Raw genomic sequence first — 24,829 nt, forward strand, 5'->3', positions numbered from 1 at the left:
AGGCTAGTATAGGCTGGTATAGGCTAGTATAGGCTAGCATAGGCTGGTATAGGCTGGTATAGGCTGGTATAGGCTAGTATAGGCTGGTATAGGCTGGTATAGGCTGGTATAGGCTAGTATAGGCTGGTATAGGCTAGTGTAGGCTGGTATAGGCTGGTATAGGCTGGTATAGGCTAGTATAGGCTAGCATAGGCTGGTATAGGCTGGTATAGGCTGGTATAGGCTAGTATAGGCTGGTATAGGCTGGTATAGGCTAGTATAGGCTGGTATAGGCTAGTGTAGGCTGGTATAGGCTGGTATAGGCTATTATAGGCTGGTATAGGCTAGTATAGGCTAGTATAGGCTGGTATAGGCTGGTATAGTCTGGTATAGGCTAGTATAGGCTGGTATAGGCTGGTATAGTCTGGTATAGGCTAGTATAGGCTGGTATAGGCTAGTATAGGCTGGTATAGGCTAGTATAGGCTGGTATAGGCTAGTATAGGCTGGTATTGGCTGGTATAGGCTGGTATAGGCTAGTATAGGCTGGTATAAGCTCATATAGGCTAGTATAGGCTGGTATAGGTTAGTAAAGGCTAGTATAGGCTGGTATAGGTTAGTATAGGCTGGTATAGGCTGGTATAGGCTGGTATAGGCTAGTATAGGCTGGTATAGGCTGGTATAGGCTGGTATAGGCTAGTATAGGCTAGTATAGGCTGGTATAGGCTGGTATAGGCTAGTATAGGCTGGTATAGGCTAGTATAGGCTGGTATAGGCTGGTATAGGCTGGTATAGGCTGGTATAGGTTAGTATAGGCTGGTATAGGCTAGTATAGGCTGGTATAGGCTGGTATAGGCTGGTATAGGCTAGTGTAGGCTAGTATAGGCTGGTATAGGCTGGTATAGGCTAGTATAGGCTAGTATAGGCTGGTATAGGCTGGTATAGGCTAGTATAGGCTAGTATAGGCTAGTATAGGCTAATATAGGCTAGTATAGGCTAGTATAGGCTAGTATAGGCTAATATAGGCTAGTATAGGCTAGTATAGGCTAGTATAGGCTATTATAGGCTAATATAGGCTAGTATAGGCTTGTATAGGCTGGTATAGGTTAGTTTAGGCTAGTATAGGCTGGTATAGGCTAATATAGGCTAGTATAGGCTGGTATAGGCTAGTATAGGCTGGTATAGGTTAGTATAGGCTAGTATAGGCTGGTATAGTTTAGTATAGGCTAGTATAGGCTGGTATAGGCTAGTATAGGCTGGTATAGGCTGGTATAGGTTAGTATAGGCTAGTATAGGCTGGTATAGGCTGGTATAGGCTGGTATAGGCTAGTATAGGCTGGTATAGGCTCATATTGGTTAGTATAGGCTAGTATAGGCTAGTATAGGCTGGTATAGGCTGGTATAGGCTAGTATTGGCTCGTATTGGTTAGTATAGGCTAGTATAGGCTGGTATAGGCTGGTATAGGCTAGTATAGGCTAGTATAGACTAGTATAGGCTAGTATAGGCTAGTATAGGCTGGTATAGGCTAGTATAGGCTGGTATAGTCTGGTATAGGCTGGTATAGGCTAGTATAGGCTGGTATAGGCTAGCGAATGTGATTTAAATGTTGAAATATAATATGGCCTATTTGTATTATTAGTAGGCTGAAGCTTTTATACCTTTCATAGTTAGCCTACCTCAGTGTGAAATGTGATTCACATTTTCAAACAGTATTTTCCAACAGGGGCTATACATTTGGATTAAACCTTCAATCTTGCGCTGACATGTAGAAACAAAACATGCCAATTAGAAAAATAAGCCACGGGAGTTTTTTGAGCGAGAATTAAGATGACTTTTGAGTAGTAAGACATGTATAAAAGCAACAGATACCATTAATAAGAAGGGGCTAGAAGCGTCTTATATGGTGAGCTACCGAGTGGCTGGGACAGGCAAGCCCCATACTATTGTGGAGGAGTGGCTGGGACAGGCAAGCCCCATACTATTGTGGAGGAGTGGCTGGGACAGGCAAGCCCCATACTATTGTGGAGGAGTGGCTGGGACAGGCAAGCCCCATACCATTGTGGAGGAGTGGCTAGGACAGGCAAGCCCCATACTATTGTGGAGGAGTGGCTGGGACAGGCAAGCCCCATACTATTTTAGAGGACTTAATTCTTCATGCTACCGTGGATATGGCTGGAACAATGCTGGGGGAAATGGCCAAAAAACTATACAGACAATGCCTTCATCAAACAACACTGTTTCACGATGCATCAGTGACATGGCAGGAGATGGTTTGAAACAAAAAAAATGCCTATAGATGTAGCCAGAGGTTCTGCTCTGTGTCCTGGTGGAATAACTGTGTTGGTGTTTACAACTCGTCTGGCATTCAGGGATCCTGTTTGTTGGTGTTGGTGTTTATAACTGGTCTGGCGTTCAGGGATCCTGTTTGTTGGTGTTGGTGTTTACAACTCGTCTTGCATTCAGGGATCCTGTTTGTTGGTGTTTATAACTCGTCTGGCATTCAGGGATCCTGTTTGTGTTGGTGTTGGTGTTTACAACTCATCTGGCATTCAGGGATCCTGTTTGTTGGTGTTGGTGTTTACAACTCGTCTGGCATTCAGGGATCCTGTTTGTTGGTGTTTACAACTCGTCTGGCATTCAGGGATCCTGTTTGTTGGTGTTGGTGTTTACAACTCGTCTGGCATTCAGGGATCCTGTTTGTTGGTGTTTACAACTCGTCTGGCATTCAGGGATCCTGTTTGTTGGTGTTTACAACTCGTCTGGCATTCAGGGATCCTGTTTGTTGGTGTTGGTGTTTACAACTCGTCTGACATTCAGGGATCCTGTTTGTTGGTGTTGGTGTTTACAACTCGTCTGGCATTCAGGGATCCTGTTTGTGTTGGTGTTGGTGTTTACAACTCATCTGGCATTCAGGGATCCTGTTTGTTGGTGTTTACAACTCGTCTGGCATTCAGGGATCCTGTTTGTTGGTGTTGGTGTTTACAACTCGTCTGGCATTCAGGGATCCTGTTTGTTGGTGTTGGTGTTTATAACTGGTCTGGCGTTCAGGGATCCTGTTTGTTGGTGTTGGTGTTTACAACTCGTCTTGCATTCAGGGATCCTGTTTGTTGGTGTTTATAACTCGTCTGGCATTCAGGGATCCTGTTTGTGTTGGTGTTGGTGTTTACAACTCATCTGGCATTCAGGGATCCTGTTTGTTGGTGTTGGTGTTTACAACTCGTCTGGCATTCAGGGATCCTGTTTGTTGGTGTTGGTGTTTACAACTCGTCTGACATTCAGGGATCCTGTTTGTTGGTGTTGGTGTTTACAACTCGTCTGGCATTCAGGGATCCTGTTTGTTGGTGTTTACAACTCGTCTGGCATTCAGGGATCCTGTTTGTTGGTGTTTACAACTCGTCTGGCATTCAGGGATCATGTTTGTTGGTGTTGGTGTTTATAACTCATCTGGCATTCAGGGATCCTGTTTGTTGGTGTTGGTGTTTATAACTCATCTGGCATTCAGGGATCCTGTTTGTTGGTGTTGGTGTTTATAACTCATCTGGCATTCAGGGATCCTGTTTGTTGATGTTTATATCTCATCTGGCATTCAGGGATCCTGTTTGTTGGTGTTGGTGTTTATAACTCATCTGGCATTCGGGGATCCTGTTTGTTGGTGTTGGTGTTTATAACTCATCTGGCATTCAGGAATCCTGTTTGTTGGTGTTGGTGTTTATAACTCGTCTGGCATTCAGGGATCCTGTTTGTTGGTGTTTATAACTCATCTGGCATTCAGGGATCCTGTTTGTTGGTGTTTATAACTCATCTGGCATTCAGGGATCCTGTTTGTTGGTGTTTATATCTCATCTGGCATTCAGGGATCCTGTTTGTTGGTGTTTATAACTCGTCTGGCATTCAGGGATCCTGTTTGTTGGTGTTTATAACTCATCTGGCATTCAGGGATCCTGTTTGTTGGTGTTTATAACTCATCTGGCATTCAGGGATCCTGTTTGTTGGTGTTTATAACTCATCTGGCATTCAGGGATCCTGTTTGTTGGTGTTAATAACTCATCTGGCATTCAGGGATCCTGTTTGTTGGTGTTTATATCTCATCTGGCATTCAGGGATCCTGTTTGGTGGTGTTTATAACTCGTCTGGCATTCAGGGATCCTGTTTGTTGGTGTTTATAACTCATCTGGCATTCAGGGATCCTGTTTGTTGGTGTTTATAACTCATCTGGCATTCAGGGATCCTGTTTGTTGGTGTTTATAGCTCGTCTGGCATTCAGGGATCCTGTTTGTTGGTGTTTATATCTCGTCTGGCATTCAGGGATCCTGTTTGTGTTGGTGTTTATATCTCGTCTGGCATTCAGGGATCCTGTTTGTTGGTGTTTATAACTCGTCTGGCATTCAGGGATCCTGTTTGTTGGTGTTTATAACTCATCTGGCATTCAGGGATCCTGTTTGTTGGTGTTTATATCTCGTCTGGCATTCAGGGATCCTGTTTGTTGGTGTTGGTGTTTATAATTCATCTGGCATTCAGGGATCCTGTTTGTTGGTGTTTATAACTCGTCTGGCATTCAGGGATCCTGTTTGTTGGTGTTTATAACTCGTCTGACATTCAGGGATCCTGTTTGTTGGTGTTTACAACTCGTCTGGCATTCAGGGATCATGTTTGTTGGTGTTTTGTAATTCCGTTCTCCATATGTCCTGGATGTCCTTCACTGTGTCCTGGTGGAGAGTCCTGAAGCTCTCATCATCATCAAGGGTTAGTTAGTTTAAGTTAGTAGGGTGTTGGTGTGATACTAACTCTGTGCTGGTTGTGTTCAGGTATCTTGGAGGTGCTTCACTGTGTCCTGGTGGAGAGTCCTGAAGCTCTGAACATCATCAAGGAGGGACACATCAAGTCAATCATCTCTCTGCTAGACAAACATGGACGCAACCACAAGGTGGGTAGAGACCACCTACCTATAAACCAGGTATTATAGATAACCACAAGGCGGTTAGAGGAGACCACCTACCTATAAACCAGGTATTATAGATAACCACAAGGTGGGTAGAGACTACCTACCTATAAACCAGGTATTATAGATAACCACAAGGTGGGTAGAGGAGACCACCTACCTATAAACCAGGTATTATAGATAACCACAAGGTGGGTAGAGGAGACCACCTACCTATAAACCAGGTATTATAGATAACCACAAGGTGGGTAGAGACCACCTACCTATAAACCAGGTATTATAGATAACCACAAGGTGGGTAGAGACCACCTACCTATAAACCAGGTATTATAGATAACCACAAGGTGGGTAGAGACCACCTACCTATAAACCAGGGATTATAGACAACCACAAGGTGGGTAGAGACCACCTACCTATAAACCAGGTATTATAGATAACCACAAGGTGGGTAGAGACCACCTACCTATAAACCAGGTATTATAGGTAACCAGCTCCTTATATACTATACTTATATACTATAGACATACAGAATGGATGATCACCTAGCTGAGTGATGGACCTACCTATTTAACAGAGATTATATACATAATGCACTATGAATTGTTTATTCATTATTTCTTTACAATGAATTGTGATGATAAATGTGTGAGCAACACCTTGCACCAGTGGGTCGGCTCTACCATTCCACTCTTTCATGATATTTCATTTAATGTTTCAATATTTCAGAGACATAAGTCCTGTTATTGATTTTTAGAAGAGGTATTAGTTGGGATATGTTTATTTTTTCAGCTGATGAGTTGAGATCTGAAGCAATCGATCTAACTATGTAGCTGTATATCACAGATGTTCACGCAATACACAAGCGAACAACTTAAGCGCTCAATACCTTTAATAATTTAATGTTCCCCTTGTTTTTTTTACATGATTAGCTAATGGACCGACATTACTGAAAGGCTTGGTCATGTTGCCACGTCTAAATGATTGAAGAGTCCTGTACTTTCTCTCCAGTGAGTAGTGTTGGGTGAGCCTTAAGTAGAAAGGCCTGGTGTTCCATGTTTGACAATAGCAAAGCCATTCTACCACTCTGTAGATGTTTTATGTCCAATACCTCCTCCACTGTCAACAACATTAAGTTGCAGATTAGGCAATAATGTAGCCTACACTCTGAATGTTGTTGTTCCAACCAGCATCTGATCTGTATCATGGTCTGTTCTCTGTGTTAACCCAACAGGTTCTGGACGTGCTCTGTTCTCTGTGTGTCTGTCATGGTGTGGCCGTGCGGTCCAACCAACACCTGATCTGTGACAACCTGCTACCTGGCAGAGACCTGCTTCTACAGACACGACTTGTCAACCATGTCAGCAGGTACAGCCGCCTTCCTCCATCTCCCCTAACCCTAACTCTAACCCAAACCCCAACCCAAACCCTAACCCTAAACCTAACCCAAACCCTAACCCTAACCCAAACCCTAACCCTAACCCCAACCCAAACCCAAACCCTAACCACAAGGTTAGGAGAGAGAGGTTGTTGTCCTGGCAGTGGGTCCAGGGTGATATGAGTGCTACGGGGCAGTAATCATTTAGACAAGTTACCTTGGCATTCTTGGGCACAGGGACTATGGTGGTCTGCTTGAAACATGATGGTGTTACAGACTGGGTCAGGGAGAGGTTTAAAATGTCAGTGAAGACACTTGCCAACTGGTCAGCGCATGCTCGCAGTACACGTCCTGGTAATCCATCTGGCCATGTAGCCTTGTGAATGTTGACCTGTTTAAAGGTCTTACTCACATCGGCTACGGACAGCGTGATCACACAGTCATCCGGAATAGATGGTGCTCTCATGCATGGTTCAGTTTTGCTAGCCTCGAAGCGAGCATAGAAGATATTTCACTCATCTGGTAGGCTCTCGTCACTGGGAAGCTCGCGGCTGGGTTTCCCTTTGTGATACGTGATCGTTTGCCTTGTCTTGTGTGAACTGCTCTCTTGAGGTCCTGCCACAGCATCTCAATCTGGTTGAGGTCAGGACTCTTGACTGGGCAAGATGTTTTTTCTTCTGTTGAAGCCATTCTGTTGTTGATTTACTTCTGTGTTTTGGGTCTTTGTCCTGTTTCATCACCCAACTTATGTTGAGCTTATATTGGCGAACAGATAGCCTTACATTCTCCTGTAAAATGTCTCGATAAACTTGGGAATTAATTTTTCCATTGATGATAGCAAGCTGTCCAGGCTTTGAGGCAGCAAAGCAGCCCTAAACCATGATGCTCCCTCCACCAGACTTTACAGTTCGGATGAGGTTTTGATGTTGGTGTGCTGTGACTTTTTTTCTCCACCGTGTGTGTTCCTTCCAAAAGACTCATCTGTAGTTCCATCTGTCCACAGAATATTTTGCCAGTAGCGCTGTGGAACATCCAGGTGCTCTTCTGCAAACTTCAGACGTGCAGCAATGTTTTTTTTTGGACAGTGGCTTCTTCCGTGGTGTCCTCCCTCCCATTAGTGTTTTACTCATCAACAGAGATGTTAGCATGTTCCAGAGATTTCTGTAAGTCTTTAGCTGACACTCTAGGATTCTTCTTAACCTCATTGAGCAATCTGCGCTGTGCTCTTGCAGTCATCTATGCAGGACGGCCAATCCTAGGGAGAGTAGCAACAGTGCTGAACTTTCTCCATTTATAGACAATTTGTCTTACTCTGGCTTGATGAACATCAAGGTTCTTAGAGATACTTTTGTAACCCTTTCCAGCTTTATGAAAGTCAACAATTCTTAATCGTAGGTCTTCTGAGGTCTCTTTTGTTTGAAGTATGGTTAACATTTTGAGAGTTTTTTATACTTCTAGGCAGCTCTAACCAACATCTCCAATCTCGTCTCACTGATTGGACTCCAGCTTAGTTGACTCCTGACTCCAATTAGCTTTTGGAGAAGTCATTAGACTAGGGGGGTTCACATACTTTTTACAACCTACACTGTGATGTTTAAATTATGTATTCAATATAGACAAGAAAAACAACATTGTTCCAGTATTGAACTTTAACCGACATTAACCCCTTGTTATCCTTCTTCCCACATGGCAGCATGAGGCCTAACATCTTCCTGGGTGTGAGTGAAGGCTCTGCCCAGTACAGGAAGTGGTATTATGAGCTGATGGTGGACCAGGTGTTACCCTTCGTTACGGCCGAAGCCACACATCTCAGAGTGGGCTGGGCCACCACGGACGGCTACCAACCCTACCCTGGGGGAGGAGAGGGCTGGGGAGGAAACGGGCTCGGTGACGACCTGTACTCCTACGGCTTCGATGGCTTGCACCTGTGGTCAGGTGAGATGGCTAGTCTATTATATTCACCTGTGGTCAGGTTAGATAGTTACTATATTATATTCACCTGTAGTCAGGTTAGATAGTTGCTATATTATATTCACCTGTAGTCAGGTTAGATAGTTACTATATTATATTCACCTGTAGTCAGGTTAGATAGTTACTATATTATATTCACCTGTAGTCAGGTTAGATAGTTACTATATTATATTCACCTGTAGTCAGGTTAGATAGTTACTATAGTATATTCACCTGTAGTCAGGTTAGATAGTTACTATATTATATTCACCTGTAGTGAGGTTAGATAGTTACTATAGTATATTCACCCGTAGTCAGGTTAGATAGTTACTATATTATATTCACCTGTAGTCAGGTTAGAAAGTTAGATAGTTACTATATTATATTCACCTGTAGTCAGGTTAGATAGTTACTATATTATATTCACCTGTAGTCAGGTTAGTTAGTTAGATAGTTACTATATTATATTCACCTGTAGTCAGGTTAGATAGTTACTATATTATATTCACCTGTAGTCAGGTTAGATAGTTAGATAGTTACTATATTATATTCACCTGTAGTCAGGTTAGATAGTTAGATAGTTACTATATTATATTCACCTGTAGTCAGGTTAGATAGTTAGATAGTTACTATATTATATTAACCTGTAGTCAGGTTAGATAGCTAGTCTATTATATTCACCTGTAGTCAGGTTAGATAGTTACTATATTATATTCACCTGTAGTCAGGTTAGATAGTTACTATTATATTCACCTGTAGTCAGGTTGGATAGTTACTATATTATATTCACCTGTAGTCAGGTTAGATAGTTACTATAGTATATTCACCTGTAGTCAGGTTAGATAGTTACTATATTATATTCACCTGTAGTCAGGTTAGATAGTTAGATAGTTACTATATTATATTCACCTGTAGTCAGGTTAGATAGTTACTATATTATATTCACCTGTAGTCAGGTTAGATAGTTACTATATTATATTCACCTGTAGTCAGGTTAGATAGTTACCATATTATATTCACCTGTAGTCAGGTTAGGTAGTTAGATAGTTACTATATTATATTCACCTGTAGTCAGGTTAGATAGTTACTATATTATATTCACCTGTAGTCAGGTTAGATAGTTACTATATTATATTCACCTGTAGTCAAGTTGGTTAGTTACTATATTATATTCACCTGTAGTCAGGTTAGATAGTTACCATATTATATTCACCTGTAGTCAGGGTAGATAGTTAATTTATTATATTCACTTCAGGTTACTCTAGTCCTCTGATCTAGTGTGAGTGGGCTACCTACTTTGAGTTGTGTGGGTAGTGAAACACAGGATAAGGGTGTAATTGAGTGTTGACAAAGGGGTAATGTTCCCCCATAATTTTGTTTGAGGGGTAATGTTCCCGCAGAGTGCTGTGTGAGGGGGTAATGTTCCCCCAGAATGCTGTGTGAGGGGTAATGTTCCCCCAGAATGCTGTGTGAGGGGTAATGTTCACCCATAATGCTGTGTGAGGGGTAATGTTCACCCAAAATGGTGTGTGAGGGGTAATGTTCCCCCAGAATGCTGTGTGAGGGGGTAATGTTCCCCGAGAATGCTGTGTGAGGGGGTAATGTTCCCCGAGAATTCTGTGTGAGGGGTAATGATCCCCCAGAATGCTGTGTGAGGGGTAATGATCCCCCAGAATGCTGTGTGAGGGGTAATGTTCCCCAAGAATGCTGTGTGAGGGGTAATGATCCCCCAGAATGCTGTGTGAGGGGTAATGTTCCCCCAGAATGCTGTGTGAGGGATAATGATCCCCCAGAATGCTCCGTGAGGGGTAATGTTCCCCCAGAATGCTGTGTGAGGGATAATGATCCCCCAGAATGCTGTGTGAGGGGTAATGATCCCCCAGAATGCTCCGTGAGGGGTAATGTTCCCCCAGAATGCTGTGTGAGGGATAATGATCCCCCAGAATGCTGTGTGAGGGGTAATGTTCCCCCAGAATGCTGTGTGAGGGATAATGATCCCCCAGAATGCTCCGTGAGGGGTAATGTTCCCCCAGAATGCTGTGTGAGGGATAATGATCCCCCAAAATGCTCCGTGAGGGGTAATGTTCCCCCAGAATGCTGTGTGAGGGATAATGATCCCCCAGAATGCTGTGTGAGGGGTAATGATCCCCCAGAATGCTGTGTGATGGTTGGGAGGTTGAGAGGATGTCTTTGTTTCTTGGGTTTGGAGCGAAATATCTCACGTTGGAGAATATGGTCGTGTGTCACATGGCTTCCTGTTCCCCACCACTTCTGCACAGAGCCCTGTGGTCTAGACGTGTGCTGCAGTCATGTCTGTAGTGTCCAGAGCGTAGAGATCCTGTAGGAATAATGCAGAGTGTTTGCTCTCCTGAAAGAGAGGCTGAGGAGGTGAATATTCATGTTGTTGCATCAGGCCAACTGCAGTGAATGAAGCCACATAAATACTACACTTGGCTGCCTGTTGGTTATTTCACGTCACTGTCCATTTTACTGCAAAGGCAGCAACACACACACACACGCACACACACACACACACACACACACACACACACACACACACACACACACACACAAACACACACACACACACAAACACACACACACACACACACACACACACTCACACACACGCACACACACACACACACGCACACACACACACACACACACACACACACACACACTCACACACACGCACGCACGCACACACACACACACACTCCCTGCTTCTTGACAGGGGTCATCAAATATCAGATCTGACTTTTATTGATGTCCTTATATGCAGTGGAATCGCTGGGTAGTGAAAAACAATGATGTTGGTTTCCAAGGCAACTCTGTCTGTTACACTGGGTCTGTGTGTGTGTTGTTTAGAAAATATGTTCTCTCCTCTGCCCTTCCTCCCTTTCTCCTCTACCCCCTTTTTCCTCTCCTCTACCCCCTCTCTCCTCTCCTCTACTCCCTCTCTCCTCTACCCTTCCTCCCTCTCTCCTCTCCTCTACCCCTCTCTCCTCTACCCCCTCTCTCCTCTCCTCTACCCCCTCTCTCCTCTCCTCTACCCACTCTCTACTCTACCCCTCCTCCCTCCCTCTCTCCTCTCCTCTACCCCTCTCTCCTCTCCTCTCCTCTACCCCCTCTCTCCTCTCCTCTACTCCCTCTCTCCTCTACCCTTCCTCCCTCTCTCCTCTCCTCTACCCCTCTCTCCTCTACCCCCTCTCTCCTCTCCTCTACCCTCCCTCTACTCTACCCCTCCTCCCTCTCTCCTCTACCCCTTACTACCTCTCTCCTCTACCCCTCCTCCCTCTCTCCTCTACCCCTTACTACCTCTCTCCTCTACCCCCTACTACCTCTCTCCTCTCCTCTACCCCCTCTCTCCTCTACCCTTTCTTCCTCTCTCCTCTCCTCTACCACCTCTCTCCTCTACCCCCTCTCTCCTCTACCCTTCCTTCCTCTCTCCTCTCCTCTACCACCTCTCTCCTCTACCCCCTCTCTCCTCTACCCTTCCTCCCTCTCTCCTCTACCCTTCGTACATCTCTCCCTCCCTCTCTCCATCTCCTTCCCTCCCTCCTCCCTCCTCCCTCTCTCTCAGGCTGCATCGCCAGGACAGTGAGCTCACCCAATCAACATCTCCTCCGTGTGGATGACGTGGTCAGCTGTTGTCTGGACCTCAGCGCTCCCAGTATGTCCTTCCGTATCAACGGTCAGCCCGTCCAGGGGATGTTTGAGAACTTCAACTCTGACGGACTGTTCTTCCCTGTAGCCAGCTTCTCCGCTGGGGTCAAGTGAGTGCTCCTCAACCAACCAATCAATCGATCAATCAACATGATCAATCATTGGGTCTCTTCTGACCCTTTTGACCTCTCGTAAGTGTTTGTTTTAGCAGCCGGCCTACATGTAGCTCTCACATGGCCCACCCACGCTCAGTATATTATGCTGAGAGTATGCAAGGCGGAGTTAGAACAAATGGTTGACCCTCGTATTGCTGTTTACAGCGACATACAGTAGGGGGTCGGAAATTATTGACACCCTTTATAAAGATGAGCAAAAATAAATTATTGACACCCTATATAAAGATGAGCAAAAATAAATGATTGACACCCTATATAAAGATGAGCAGACATAAATTATTGACACCCTATATAAAGATGAGCAGACATAAATTATTGACACCCTTTATAAAGATGAGCAAAAATAAATTATTGACACCCTTTATAAAGATGAGCAGAAATAAATTATTGACACCCTTTATAAAGATGAGCAGAAATAAATTATTGACACCCTTTATAAAGATGAGCAGAAATAAATTATTGACACCCTTTGTAAAGATGAGCAGAAATAAATTATTTAAATACTGAGCTACATTGTCTCCTCAAAATGTTTTATTTGTATTATTGTATAATAATAAAATTGATCAGAGAAAGATATTTTGTTTAACAAGTCATTTTTTTTTCTCTCAAAAAGGTAGTAATTATCGACACCCCTGTTTTCAATACCTCACCTTGCGAGGATAACGCCACTGAGCCTTTTTCTAGAATGTTTCATGAGTTGGAGAACACATTAGTAGGGATCTTAGACCACAGATACATGTGTCATGAGTTAAACACATTAGGAGGGATCTTAGACCACAAATACATGTTTCATGAGTTAGAGAACACATTAGGAGGGATCTTAGACCACAAATACATGTTTCATGAGTTAGAGAACACATTAGGAGGGATCTTAGACCACAAATACATGTTTCATGAGTTGAAGAACACATTAGGAGGGGTCTTAGACCACAAATACATGTTTCATGAGTTAGAGAACACATTAGGAGGGATCTTAGACCACAAATACATGTTTCATGAGTTAGAGAACACATTAGGAGGGATCTTAGACCACAAATACATGTGTCATGAGTTGAAGAACACATTCCTAATCTTAGACCACAAATACATGTTTCATTGGTCACAAAATCTACATTTATCGATGGCCATCTCAGTCTCCAGACTTGAAATCCATTGAAAAGCTGTGGTTTGAATTGAGGAGGGCAGTACATAAGCACAGACAAAAGGATATCACTGATCTGTAAGGGTTCTGTATGGAGGCCTGGTCTAAGATCCCTCCTAATGTGTTCTTCAACTCATGAAACATGTGATGAAAAGGCTCAGTGCTGTCCTTCTTTTTTGCCTTCTTCTCCTTCTTCTTCTCCTAATCCTTCTTCTCCTAATCCTTTTTCTCCTTCTTTTTCGCCTTCTTCTTCTTCTCCTAATCCTTCTACTTCTTCTCCTAATCCTTCTTCTTCTTCTTCTTCTTCTCTTCTCCTAATCCTTCTTCTCCTAATCCTTCTACTTCTTCTCCTAATCCTTCTTCTTCTTCTCCTAATCCTTCTTCTCCTAATCCTTCTTCTCCTAATCCTTCTACTTCTTCTCCTAATCCTTCTTCTCCTAATCCTTCTTCTTCTTCTTCTTCTTCTCTTCTCCTAATCCTTCTTCTTCTAATCCTTCTACTTCTTCTAATCCTTCTTCTCCTTCTTCTAATCCTTCTTCTTCTAATCCTTCTTCTCCTTCTTCTTCTAATCCTTCTTCTCCTTCTTCTTCTAATCGTTCTTCTTCTTCTCCTTCTTTTTCGCCACCGCCTTCTCCTTCTTCTTCTTCTTCTAATCTTTCTACTTCTTATCCTTCTTCTCTTTCGTTTTTCACCTTCTTCTCCTTCTTCTTCTCTTAATCCTTCTTCTCCTTCTTTTTCGCCTTCTTCTCCTTCTTTTTCTCCTTCTTCTCCTTCTTCTTCTCCTAATCCTTCTTCCCCTTCTTTTTCGCCTTCTTCTCCTTCTTCTCCTAATCCTTCTTCTCCTTCTTCTCCTAATCCTTCTTCTCCTTCTTTTTCGCCTTCTTCTCCTTCTTTTTCTCCTTCTTCTCCTTCTTCTCCTAATCCTTCTTCCCCTTATTTTTCGCCTTCTTCTCCTTCTCCTAATCCTTCTTCTCCTTCTTTTTCGCCTTCTTCTCCTTATTCTTCTCCTAATCCTTCTTCTCCTAATCCTTCTTCTTCTTCTCCTTCTTCTCCTTCCTTCTTTTTCTCCTTCTTCTTCTTCTTCCTCTTCTTGTTCCCTCCAGAGTGCGTTTCCTGCTGGGTGGTCGTCAAGGAGAGTTTAAGTTCCTGCCCCCGCCGGGCTACGCTCCGTGTTTCGAGGCTGTGCTACCCAGGGAGAAGCTTAGAGTGGAACACAGCCAGGAGTACAAGGAGGACCACAGTGAGACCAGGGATCTACTGGGTCCCACCATCACCCTGTCCCAGGCTGCCTTCACCCCTACACCTGTTGACACCAGCCAGGTGGGTAAAGAATACCCTTTACTATACTGTGTCATGGTGGGTGTCAACTCTACTTTAACTAGTCAACAACTGACAGGGGTTAAGGTCAATTGAATAGCCTCCCTTGCCTCAGTAGTTAGCCAAGATCTACTTTAACTATTCAACAACTGACAGGGGTTAAGGTCAATTGACTAGCCTCCCTTGCCTCAGTAGTTAGTCCAGATCAACACTAGTTATAACAAAGTGATGTCCCAGAACAACAACCTCTGTCCCCATGTACTGTGTGGGTAATGCTTCTGGCCAATGGCATGGACTTCCTGTGTATCATGTGTTGTGGTTTCAGGTTGTTCTGCCTCCTCACCTGGAGAGGATCAGGGAGAAGCTGGCAGAGAACATCCATGAGCTGTGGGTGATGAACAAGATTGACCTGGGCTGGACGTACGGAGCTGTGAGTACACACGTGCACGCTCACACAAGCAGGCACGGTCACACGTGCACGCTAATGATGCGCGGGTCAGCTGTTTGTTCACCCGCACCACCTGAAATGGCTAATAACCCATCCACAACGGTTTAGAACTGCGTAAAACTTGCTCTAAAACTGAAACATTTTTGGGGAATTACAGGAAATAAACTTTAAAATTTTTATTTTTCTCTCCGCCGTCAAGACGGGGGTCATTACATTTTCTTTCCCACTTGGTGAGGGGGGGGGGGGGGGCCCAAATCTCGCATAGGGCCTCCAAAAGACTAGAGTCGGCCCGGGTCATTACTTGTTGCCCTAGAAGACTAAATAAACCCTTACTCACCAGAATGTAATAAATCATAGAATGACATCAGTTGGTTTTCTCTTTCCTCTCTGCTGCTCTAGAGCAGCAAGGGGTTAGACTGCCCTGTAGGGGGTTAGACTGCCCTGTAGGGGGTTAGACTGCCCTGTAGGGGGTTAGACTGCCCTGTAGGGGGTTAGACTCCCCTGTAGGGGGTTAGACTGCCCTGTAGGGGGTTAGACTCCCCTGTAGGGGGTTAGACTGCCCTGTAGGGGGTTAGACTGCCCTGTAGGGGGTTAGACTGCCCTGTAGGGGGTTAGACTGCCCTGTAGGGGGTTAGACTCCCCTGTAGGGGGTTAGACTCCCCTGTAGGGGGTTAGACTGCCCTGTAGGGGGTTAGACTGCCCTGTAGGGGTTAGACTCCCCTGTAGGGGGTTAGACTGCCCTGTAGGGGGTTAGACTGCCCTGTAGGGGGTTAGACTGCCCTGTAGGGGGTTAGACTGCCCTGTAGGGGGTTAGACTGCCCTGTAGGGGGTTAGACTCCACTGTAGGGGGTAAAACTACCCTGTAGGGGGTTAGACTCCCCTGTAGGGGGTTAGACTGCCCTGTAGGGGGTTAGACTCCCCTGTAGAGGGTTAGACTGCCCTGTAGGGGGTTAGACTGCCCTGTAGGGGGTTAGACTGCCCTGTAGGGGGTTAGACTGCCCTGTAGGGTTCTAGGGGGTTAGACTGCCCTGTAGGGGGTTAGACTGCCCTGTAGGGGGTTAGACTCCCCTGTAGGGGGTTAGACTGCCCTGTAGGGGGTTAGACTGCCCTGTAGGGGGTTAGACTGCCCTGTAGGGGGTTAGACTCCCCTGTAGAGGGTTAGACTGGCCCGTAGGGGGTTAGACTGCCCTGTAGGGGGGTAGACTGCCCTGTAGGGTTGTATGGGGTTAGACTGCCCTGTAGGGGGTTAGACTGCCCTGTAGGGTTGTAGGGGGTTAGACTGCCCTGTATGGGGTTAGACTGCCCTGTAAGGGGTTAGAATGCCCTGTAGGGGGTTAGACTCCCCTGTAGGGGGTTAGACTGCCCTGTAGGGTTGTAGGGGGTTAGAATGCCCTGTAGGGGGTTAGACTGCCCTGTAGGGTTGTAGGGGGTTAGACTGCCCTGTATGGGGTTAGACTGGCCTGTAGGGTTCTAGGGGGTTCGACTGCCCTGTAGGGGGTTAGACTGCCCTGTAGGGGGTTAGACTCCCCTGTAGGGGGTTAGACTGCCCTGTAGGGGGTTAGACTGCCCTGTAGGGGGTTAGACTGCCCTGTAGGGGGTTAGACTCCCCTGTAGAGGGTTAGACTGGCCTGTAGGGGGTTAGACTGCCCTGTAGGGGGGTAGACTGCTCTGTAGGGTTGTAGGGGGTTAGACTGCCCTGTATGGGGTTAGACTGCCCTGTTAGACTGCCCTGTATGGGGTTAGACTGCCCTGTATGGGGTTAGACTGCCCTGTAGGGGGTTAGACTGCCCTGTATGGGGTTAGACTGCCCTGTAGAGGGTTAGACTGCCCTGTAGTGTTGTAGGGGGGTAGACTGCCCTGTAGGGTTGTAGGAGGGTAGACTGCCCTGTAGGGTTGTAGGGGGGTAGACTGCCCTGTAGGGTTGTAGGGGGTAGACTGCCCTGTAGGGTTGTATGGGTTAGACTGCCCTGTAGGGGGTTAGACTGCCCTGTAGGGTTGTAGGGGGTTAGACTGCCCTGTAGGGTTGTAGGGGGTTAGACTGCCCTGTAGGGTTGTAGGGGTTAGACTTCCCTGTAGGGGGTTAGACTGCCCTGTAGGGGATTAGACTGCCCTGTAGGGTTGTAGGGGGGTAGACTGCCCTGTAGGGTTGTAGGGGGTTAGACTGCCCTGTAGGGTTGTATGGGTTAGACTGCCCTGTAGGGTTGTAGGGGGTTAGAATGCCCTGTAGGGGGTTAGGCTGCTCTGTAGGGTTGTAGGGGGTTAGACTGCCCTGTATGGGGTTAGACTGCCCTGTTAGACTGCCCTGTATGGGGTTAGACTGCCCTGTATGGGGTTAGACTGCCCTGTATGGGGTTAGACTGCCCTGTAGGGGGTTAGACTCCCCTGTAGGGGGGTAGACTGCCCTGTAGGGTTGTAGGGGGTTAGAATGCCCTGTAGGGGGTTAGACTGCCCTGTAGGGTTGTAGGGGGTTAGACTGCCCTGTATGGGGTTAGACTGCCCTGTAGGGGGTTAGACTGCCCTGTATGGGGTTAGACTTCCCTGTAGAGGGTTAGACTGCCCTGTAGTGTTGTAGGGGGGTAGACTGCCCTGTAGGGTTGTAGGAGGGTAGACTGCCCTGTAGGGTTGTAGGGGGGTAGACTGCCCTGTAGGGTTGTAGGGGGTAGACTGCCCTGTAGGGTTGTATGGGTTAGACTGCCCTGTAGGGGGTTAGACTGCCCTGTAGGGTTGTAGGGGGTTAGACTGCCCTGTAGGGTTGTAGGGGGTTAGACTGCCCTGTAGGGTTGTAGGGGTTAGACTTCCCTGTAGGGGGTTAGACTGCCCTGTAGGGGATTAGACTGCCCTGTAGGGTTGTAGGGGGGTAGACTGCCCTGTAGGGTTGTAGGGGGTAGACTGCCCTGTACGGTTGTATGGGTTAGACTGCCCTGTAGGGGGTTCGACTGCCCTGTAGGGTTGTAGGGGGTTAGACTGCCCTGTAGGGTTGTAGGGGGTTAGACTGCCCTGTAGGGTTGTAGGGGTTAGACTGCCCTGTAGGGGATTAGACTGCCCTGTAGGGTTGTAGTGGTAGACTGCCCTGTAGGGTTGTAGGGGTTAGACTGCCCTGTAGGGTTGTAGGGGTAGACTGCCTGTAGGGTTGTAGGGGTTAGACTGCCCTGTAGAGTTGTAGGGGTTAGACTACCCTGTAGGTTTGTAGGGGTTAGACTGCCCTGTAGGGGGTTAGACTGCCCTGTAGGGGATTAGACTGTAGAGTTGTAGGGTTTAGACTGCCCTGTAGGGTTGTAGGAGTTAGACTGCCCTGTAGGGTTGTAGGGGTTAGACTGTAGAGTTGTAGGGTTTAGACTGCCCTGTAGGGTTGTAGGGGTTAGACTGCCCTGTAGGGTTGTAGGGGTTAGACTGTAGAGTTGTAGGGTTTAGACTGTCCTGTAGGGTTGTAGGGGTTAGACTGTAGAGTTGTAGGGTTTAGACTGCCCTGTAGGGTTGTAGGGGTTAGACTGTAGAGTTGTAGGGTTTAGACTGCCCTGTAGGGTTGTAGGGTTTAGACTGCCCTGTAGGGTTGTAGGAGGGTAGACTGCCCTGTAGAGTTGTAGGGGTTAGACTGCCCTGTAGGGTTGTAGGGGTTAGACTGCCCAGTAGGGTTGTAGGGGTTAGACTGCCCTGTAGGGTTGTAGGGGGTAGACTGCCCTGTAGGGCTGTAGGGGGTAGACTGCCCTGTAGGGCTGTAGGGGTTAGACTGCCCTGTAGGGTTGCAGGGGGGTTTGAATACCCGAGTCGAAAAGGTGAAACATCGGTCAACGTTGTCTTGAGCAAGGCACTTAACCTTCATTGGCTCCAGGGGTGCTGTTCTACTCTGCATGTGAAAATGAATGGTGTTGTGTACCAGGTTCGGGACAACAACAGGATAATGGTGTTGTGTTCCAGGTTCGGGACAACAACAGGATAATGGTGTTGTGTTCCAGGTTCGGGACAACAACAGGATAATGGTGTTGTGTTCCAGGTTCGGGACAACAACAGATAATGGTGTTGTGTTCCAGGTTCGGGACAACAACAGGATAATGGTGTTGTGTTCCAGGTTCGGGACAACAACAGATAGTGGTGTTGTGTTCCAGGTTCGGGACAACAACAGGATAATGGTGTTGTGTTCCAGGTTCAGGACGACAACAGGATAATGGTGTTGTGTTGCAGGTACGGGACGATAACAAGCGGCAGCATCCTTGTCTGGTGGAGTTCTCCAAGCTGCCTGAGCAGGAGAGGAGCTACAACCTACAGATGTCTCTGGAAACTCTCAAGTAAGTTACCACCCTGGATACTATTGCTGCTCGGTACAATACCTAGTTACCACCCTGGATACTGTTGCTGCTGGGTACAATCCCTAGTTACCACCCTGGATACTGTTGCTGCTGGGTACAATCCCTAGTTACCACCTGGATACTGTTCCTGCTGGGTACAATCCCTAGTGACCACTCTGAATACTGTTTTTGCTGGGTAAAATCCCTAGTGACCACTCTGAATACTGTTTCTGCTGGGTACAATCCCTAGTGACCACCCTGAATACTGTTTCTGCTGGGTACAATCCCTAGTGACCACCCTGAATACTGTTTCTGCTGGGTACAATCCCTAGTTACCACCCTGGATAATATTCCGGCTGGGTACAATCCCTAGTTACCACCCTGGATACTATTCCTGCTGGTTACAACCCCCAGTTACCACACTGGACACTGTTGCTACTGGGTACAGTCCCTAGTTACCACCCTACATACTGTTCCTGCTGGGTACAGTCCCTAGTTGAAACAATCCAGACTGTTCCTGCTGGGTACAATCCCTAGTTGAAACGATCCAGACTGTTCCTGCTGGGTACAGTCCCTAGTTGAAACGATCCAGACTGTTCCTGCTGGGTACAATCCCTAGTTGAAACTATCCAGACTGTTCCTGCTGGGTACAGTCCCTAGTTGAAACTATCCAGACTGTTCCTGCTGGGTACAGTCCCTAGTTGAAACTATCCAGACTGTTCCTGCTGGGTACAGTCCCTAGTTGAAACTAGCCAGACTGTTCCTGCTGGGTACAATCCCTAGTTACCACCCTACATACTGTTCCTGCTGGGTACAATCCCTAGTTGAAACGATCCAGACTGTTCCTGCTGGCTACAATCCCTAGTTGAAACTATCCAGACTGTTCCTGCTGGGTACAGTCCCTAGTTGAAACTAGCCAGACTGTTCCTGCTGGGTACAATCCCTAGTTGAAACTATCCAGACTGTTCCTGCTGGGTACAATCCCTAGTTGAAACGATCCAGACTGTTCCTGCTGGGTACAGTCCCTAGTTGAAACTATCCAGACTGTTCCTGCTGGGTACAATCCCTAGTTGAAACTATCCAGACTGTTCCTGCTGGGTACAATCCCTAGTTGAAACGATCCAGACTGTTCCTGCTGGGTACAATCCCTAGTTGAAACTATCCATGCTGTTCCTGCTGGGTACAATCCCTAGTCGAAACGATCCAGACTGTTCCTGCTGGGTACAATCCCTAGTTGAAACTATCCATGCTGTTCCTGCTGGGTACAGTCCCTAGTTGAAACTATCCAGACTGTTGCTGCTCGTTACAATCCCTAGTTGAAACTATCCAGACTGTTCCTGCTGGGTACAATCCCTAGTTGAAACTATCCAGACTGTTCCTGCTGGGTACAGTCCCTAGTTTAAACTATCCAGACTGTTCCTGCTGGGTACAGTCCCTAGTTGAAACTATCCAGACTGTTCCTGCTGGGTACAATCCCTAGTTGAAACTATCCAGACTGTTCCTGCTGGGTACAATCCCTAGTTGAAACTATCCAGACTGTTCCTGCTGGGTACAATCCCTAGTTGAAACTATCCAGACTGTTCCTGCTGGGTACAATCCCTAGTTGAAACTATCCAGACTGTTCCTGCTGGCTACAATCCCTAGTTGAAACTATCCAGACTGTTCCTGCTGGGTACAGTCCCTAGTTGAAACGATCCAGACTGTTCCTGCTGGTTTTGGCATATGACCCAAAAGACACAGACAGAACATGTAATGGAATGGAGGAATGGCCTGATGGGTGGATTTCTGTAGAACAAACATACATTTGAACTATAATGCAGTCAGTTTTATGATTTTTCAAAACATGTCCCAAGTTCTCTTGATCCGTACATCATCACAGAGTGGTTTCATTCTTTGTGTTCGACTCTTACCCATTTCTATGATCAATTAACTTTTTGTCAGGAGAAATGATTTTCAATACCTGGTTCAGCTCTCCATGAACTGAATATCACACCCGTTAGACTACTTCTCTCTCAGCAAGAAACTGCCTATTTGAATTCCAGGAGTAATTTAAAAAACCTGTCGGGACAACTTTGTTAGTTTTAATTAATTGCATATTTCCTGGAGATGAGAAGGAGGGAGAGAGAGAGAGGGGTGAAGACTGAGACGGAGTGCCATCTAAATGCAGAAATTAATTCCGTGACCTGAATCTCAGATACAACAATGTCCCAAATGGCACTCTATTCCCTATATAGTGCACTACTTTATACTACAGCCCTATTCCCTATATAGTGCACTACTTTATACTACAGCCCTATTCCCTATATAGTACACTACTTTATACTACAGCCCTATTCCCTATATAGTACACTACTTTATACTACAGCCCTATTCCCTATATAGTGCACTACTTTATACTACAGCCCTATTCCCTATATAGTGCACTACTTTATACTACAGCCCTATTCCCTATATAGTACACTACTTTATACTACAGCCCTATTCCCTATATAGTGCACTACTCTATACTACAGCCCTATTCCCTATATAGTGCACCAGTTTATACAACAGCCCTATACCCTATATAGTGCACTACTTTATACTACAGCCCTATTCCCTATATAGTGCACTACTTTATACTACAGCCCTATTCCCTATATAGTGCACTACTTTATACTACAGCCCTATTCCCTATATAGTGCACTACTCTTTACTACAGGCCTATTCCCTATATAGTGCACTACTTTTGACCAGGGCCCATAGGAATTTGGTAAAAAGTAGTGCACTATGTACGGAAAAGGGTCCCATTTGGGATGCAGGCACGGCTGGAGAGCATTTATTTTAATTATACTTAGTGGATTATAATGGAGAGTGTGTGTGTGTGCTCAATGGCAACATATTCCCTATATCGTGCACTACTTTTAAATTAGAGCCCTATGGGCCCTGGTCAAAAGTAGTGTGCTATAAAGGGAATCGAGTTCCATTTGGGACACAGGTTGAGGCAGGGAGGGACTGGAACAGAACGGCCGGGGTCTTCTTGTTGTAAACTATTACGTCATTCAGTATTCAGTATTCAGTAGTGTTCACAGCAGGGATTAAACACTGTATTTCAGACTGGACTCTCATGGAGCCATCAGATCTGACAGACACACCAACTACTATACACTGAGTGTACAAAACATTAGGAACACCTGCTCTTTTCTGTGACCAGGTGAATTATTCATCCTGGACTCTCATGGAGCCATCAGATCTGACAGACACATCAAGTACTATACACTGAGTGTACAAAACAGCCATCAGATCTGACAGACACACCGAGTACTATACACTGAGTGTACAAAACATTAGGAACACCTGCTCTTTCTGTGACCAGGTGAATCCAGGTGAAAGCCATGATCCCTTATTGATGTCACTTGTAAAACCACTTCAATCTGTGTAAATGAAGGGGAGGAGAAAGAAAGATTGAGACATTGATTATGTATTTGTGCCATTCAGAAGACAAAAGACTTAAGTGTCTTTGAACGGGGTGTGGAAGTAGGTGCCAGGCGCACCGGTTTGTGTCAAGAACTGCAACGCTGCTGGGTTTTTCACGCTCAACAGTTTCCTGTCTGTATCAAGATCGGTCCCTGGAAGGGTGGAATTACTAAATCAAATCAAATTTATTTATATAGCCCTTTGTACATCAGCTGATATCTCAAAGTGCTGTACAGAAACCCAGCCTAAAACCCCAAACAGCAAGCAATGCAGAACAGTTGAAACTGGTCGCTGTCTCGTTTAGATCAACCGACTACCGTGCTGCGTTGACTACACCGAATGTCCTTCACTGCTTATCAGTCGAGAGCCGTGCTTTCTTTTGTCGCAAGACTAACGAGGCGTTAGCTTATCTTTGGCTGACATTGTGCTAACGATGACACAACAGTGGTACTGTAGGCCTGATCACAGACAACGATGGTACGGTGGACGTCAGAGACCTGGCCGTGAGGTGCCAGGACAACAACCACTCCCTCAACGTGATCAAGACAAAGGAGATGATTGTGGACTACGGGAAAAGGAGGACCGAGCACTCCCCTCATTTTCATCGGGGAGGCAGGTAGTCTAGTGGTTAGAGCGTTGGGCCAGTAACCGAAAGGCTGCTGGATTGAATCCCCGAGCTGACAAGGTAAACATCTGCCGTTCTGCCCCTGAACAAGGTGAAATAAATGTTCAATAAAAAATTGACTGGGAGCAGGTTGAGAACTTCAAGTTCCATGGTGTCCACATCACCAACAAACTATCATGCTCCAAACACACCAAGACAGTCGTAAAGAGGGCACGACAAAACCTATTCCCCCTCAGGTGACTGAAAAGATTTGGCATGGGTCCTCAGATCATCTAAAGGTCCTACAGCTGCACCATCGAGAGCACCTGTTGTATTCAGCATTTCACTGTAAGGTCTACTACAGCTGTTGTATTCAGCATTTCACTGTAAAGTCTACTACACCTGTTGTATTCAGCATTTCACTGTAAAGTCTACTACACCTGTTGTATTCGGGGGCATGTGGCAAATACGATTTGATTTGTGTGAAGTTAGTCACACCCTCTCTTAGTGAAGCTGACTTCTCCTTTCTGATTGGTCTGAAGGACTCTCTTGGCCCTGGGTTGCCACGTGGGGCTGGCTGATGAGCACGCTGTGGAGAAGGTGAAGAACCTCAAGCTCTCCGCCACGTGAGTCACTTTCCTCACTTCAGTCGGTCTGTACCATCTTATTACACAACAGTTAGCACCTACTGTATGTTCTCCAGCCTCTGCTGCTAGTCGCTAAGATTGACATCTCTGCTCATAGCTATTTACGTTCTCCAAGTGCAATGTCAATGACTGCTAGTGTGTTGGATGTACTGGTACACATTTCAGTTTAAGTGCATATTTTGCCTTAGCTTGTGCCTTACCAAAAATGACTATTTTTCTGTTTTTAGCTAGTCCTTTACCAGATGGGTGTCTGTTTTATCCTAGTCCTTTATCAGATGGGTGTCTGTTTTATCCTAGTCCTTTACCAGATGGGTGTCTGTTTTAATGTTATAACCTAGTCCTTTACCAGATGGGTTTCTGTTTTAATGTTTTAACCTAGTCCTTTATCAGATGGGTGTTTGTTTTAATGTTTTAACCTAGTCCTTTATCAGATGGGTGTCTGTTTTAATGTTATAACCTAGTCCTTTATCAGATGGATGTTTGTTTTATCCTAGTCCTTTATCAGATGGGTGTCTGTTTTAATGTTTTATCCTAGTCCTTTATCAGATGGGTGTCTGTTTTAATGTTTTAATCTAGTCCTTTACCAGATGGGTGTCTGTTTTAATATTTTAACCTAGTCCTTTATCAGATGGGTGTTTGTTTTATCCTAGTCCTTTATCAGATGGGTGTCTGTTTTAATGTTTTAACCTAGTCCTTTACCAGATGGGTGTCTGTTTTAATATTTTAACCTAATCCTTTACCAGATGGGTGTTTGTTATAACCTAGTCCTTTACCAGATGGGTGTCTGTTTTAATATTTTAACCTAGTCCTTTACCAGATGGGTGTTTGTTATAACCTAGTCCTTTACCA

The 24,829-nt window shown here is 45.7% G+C and overlaps 1 protein-coding gene across 1 annotated transcript in view; it reads left to right on the plus strand.

Annotated features, from left to right (window-relative positions):
- LOC139381183 (ryanodine receptor 2-like) overlaps nt 1-24,829 on the plus strand; it is a 497,608-nt gene that overhangs the window by 232,545 nt on the left and 240,234 nt on the right. Inside the window, exons 16-23 of the mRNA XM_071124606.1 lie at nt 4,784-4,902; nt 6,149-6,282; nt 7,986-8,227; nt 11,829-12,021; nt 14,332-14,548; nt 14,871-14,975; nt 19,173-19,276; nt 23,876-23,959. Coding sequence (XP_070980707.1) covers nt 4,784-4,902; nt 6,149-6,282; nt 7,986-8,227; nt 11,829-12,021; nt 14,332-14,548; nt 14,871-14,975; nt 19,173-19,276; nt 23,876-23,959 — 1,198 coding nt within the window. The remainder of the gene's footprint in view (nt 1-4,783; nt 4,903-6,148; nt 6,283-7,985; nt 8,228-11,828; nt 12,022-14,331; nt 14,549-14,870; nt 14,976-19,172; nt 19,277-23,875; nt 23,960-24,829) is intronic.

This window comes from Oncorhynchus clarkii, chromosome 23 (genome assembly GCF_045791955.1).
Source record: "Oncorhynchus clarkii lewisi isolate Uvic-CL-2024 chromosome 23, UVic_Ocla_1.0, whole genome shotgun sequence".
Lineage (NCBI taxonomy): Eukaryota > Metazoa > Chordata > Actinopteri > Salmoniformes > Salmonidae > Oncorhynchus > Oncorhynchus clarkii.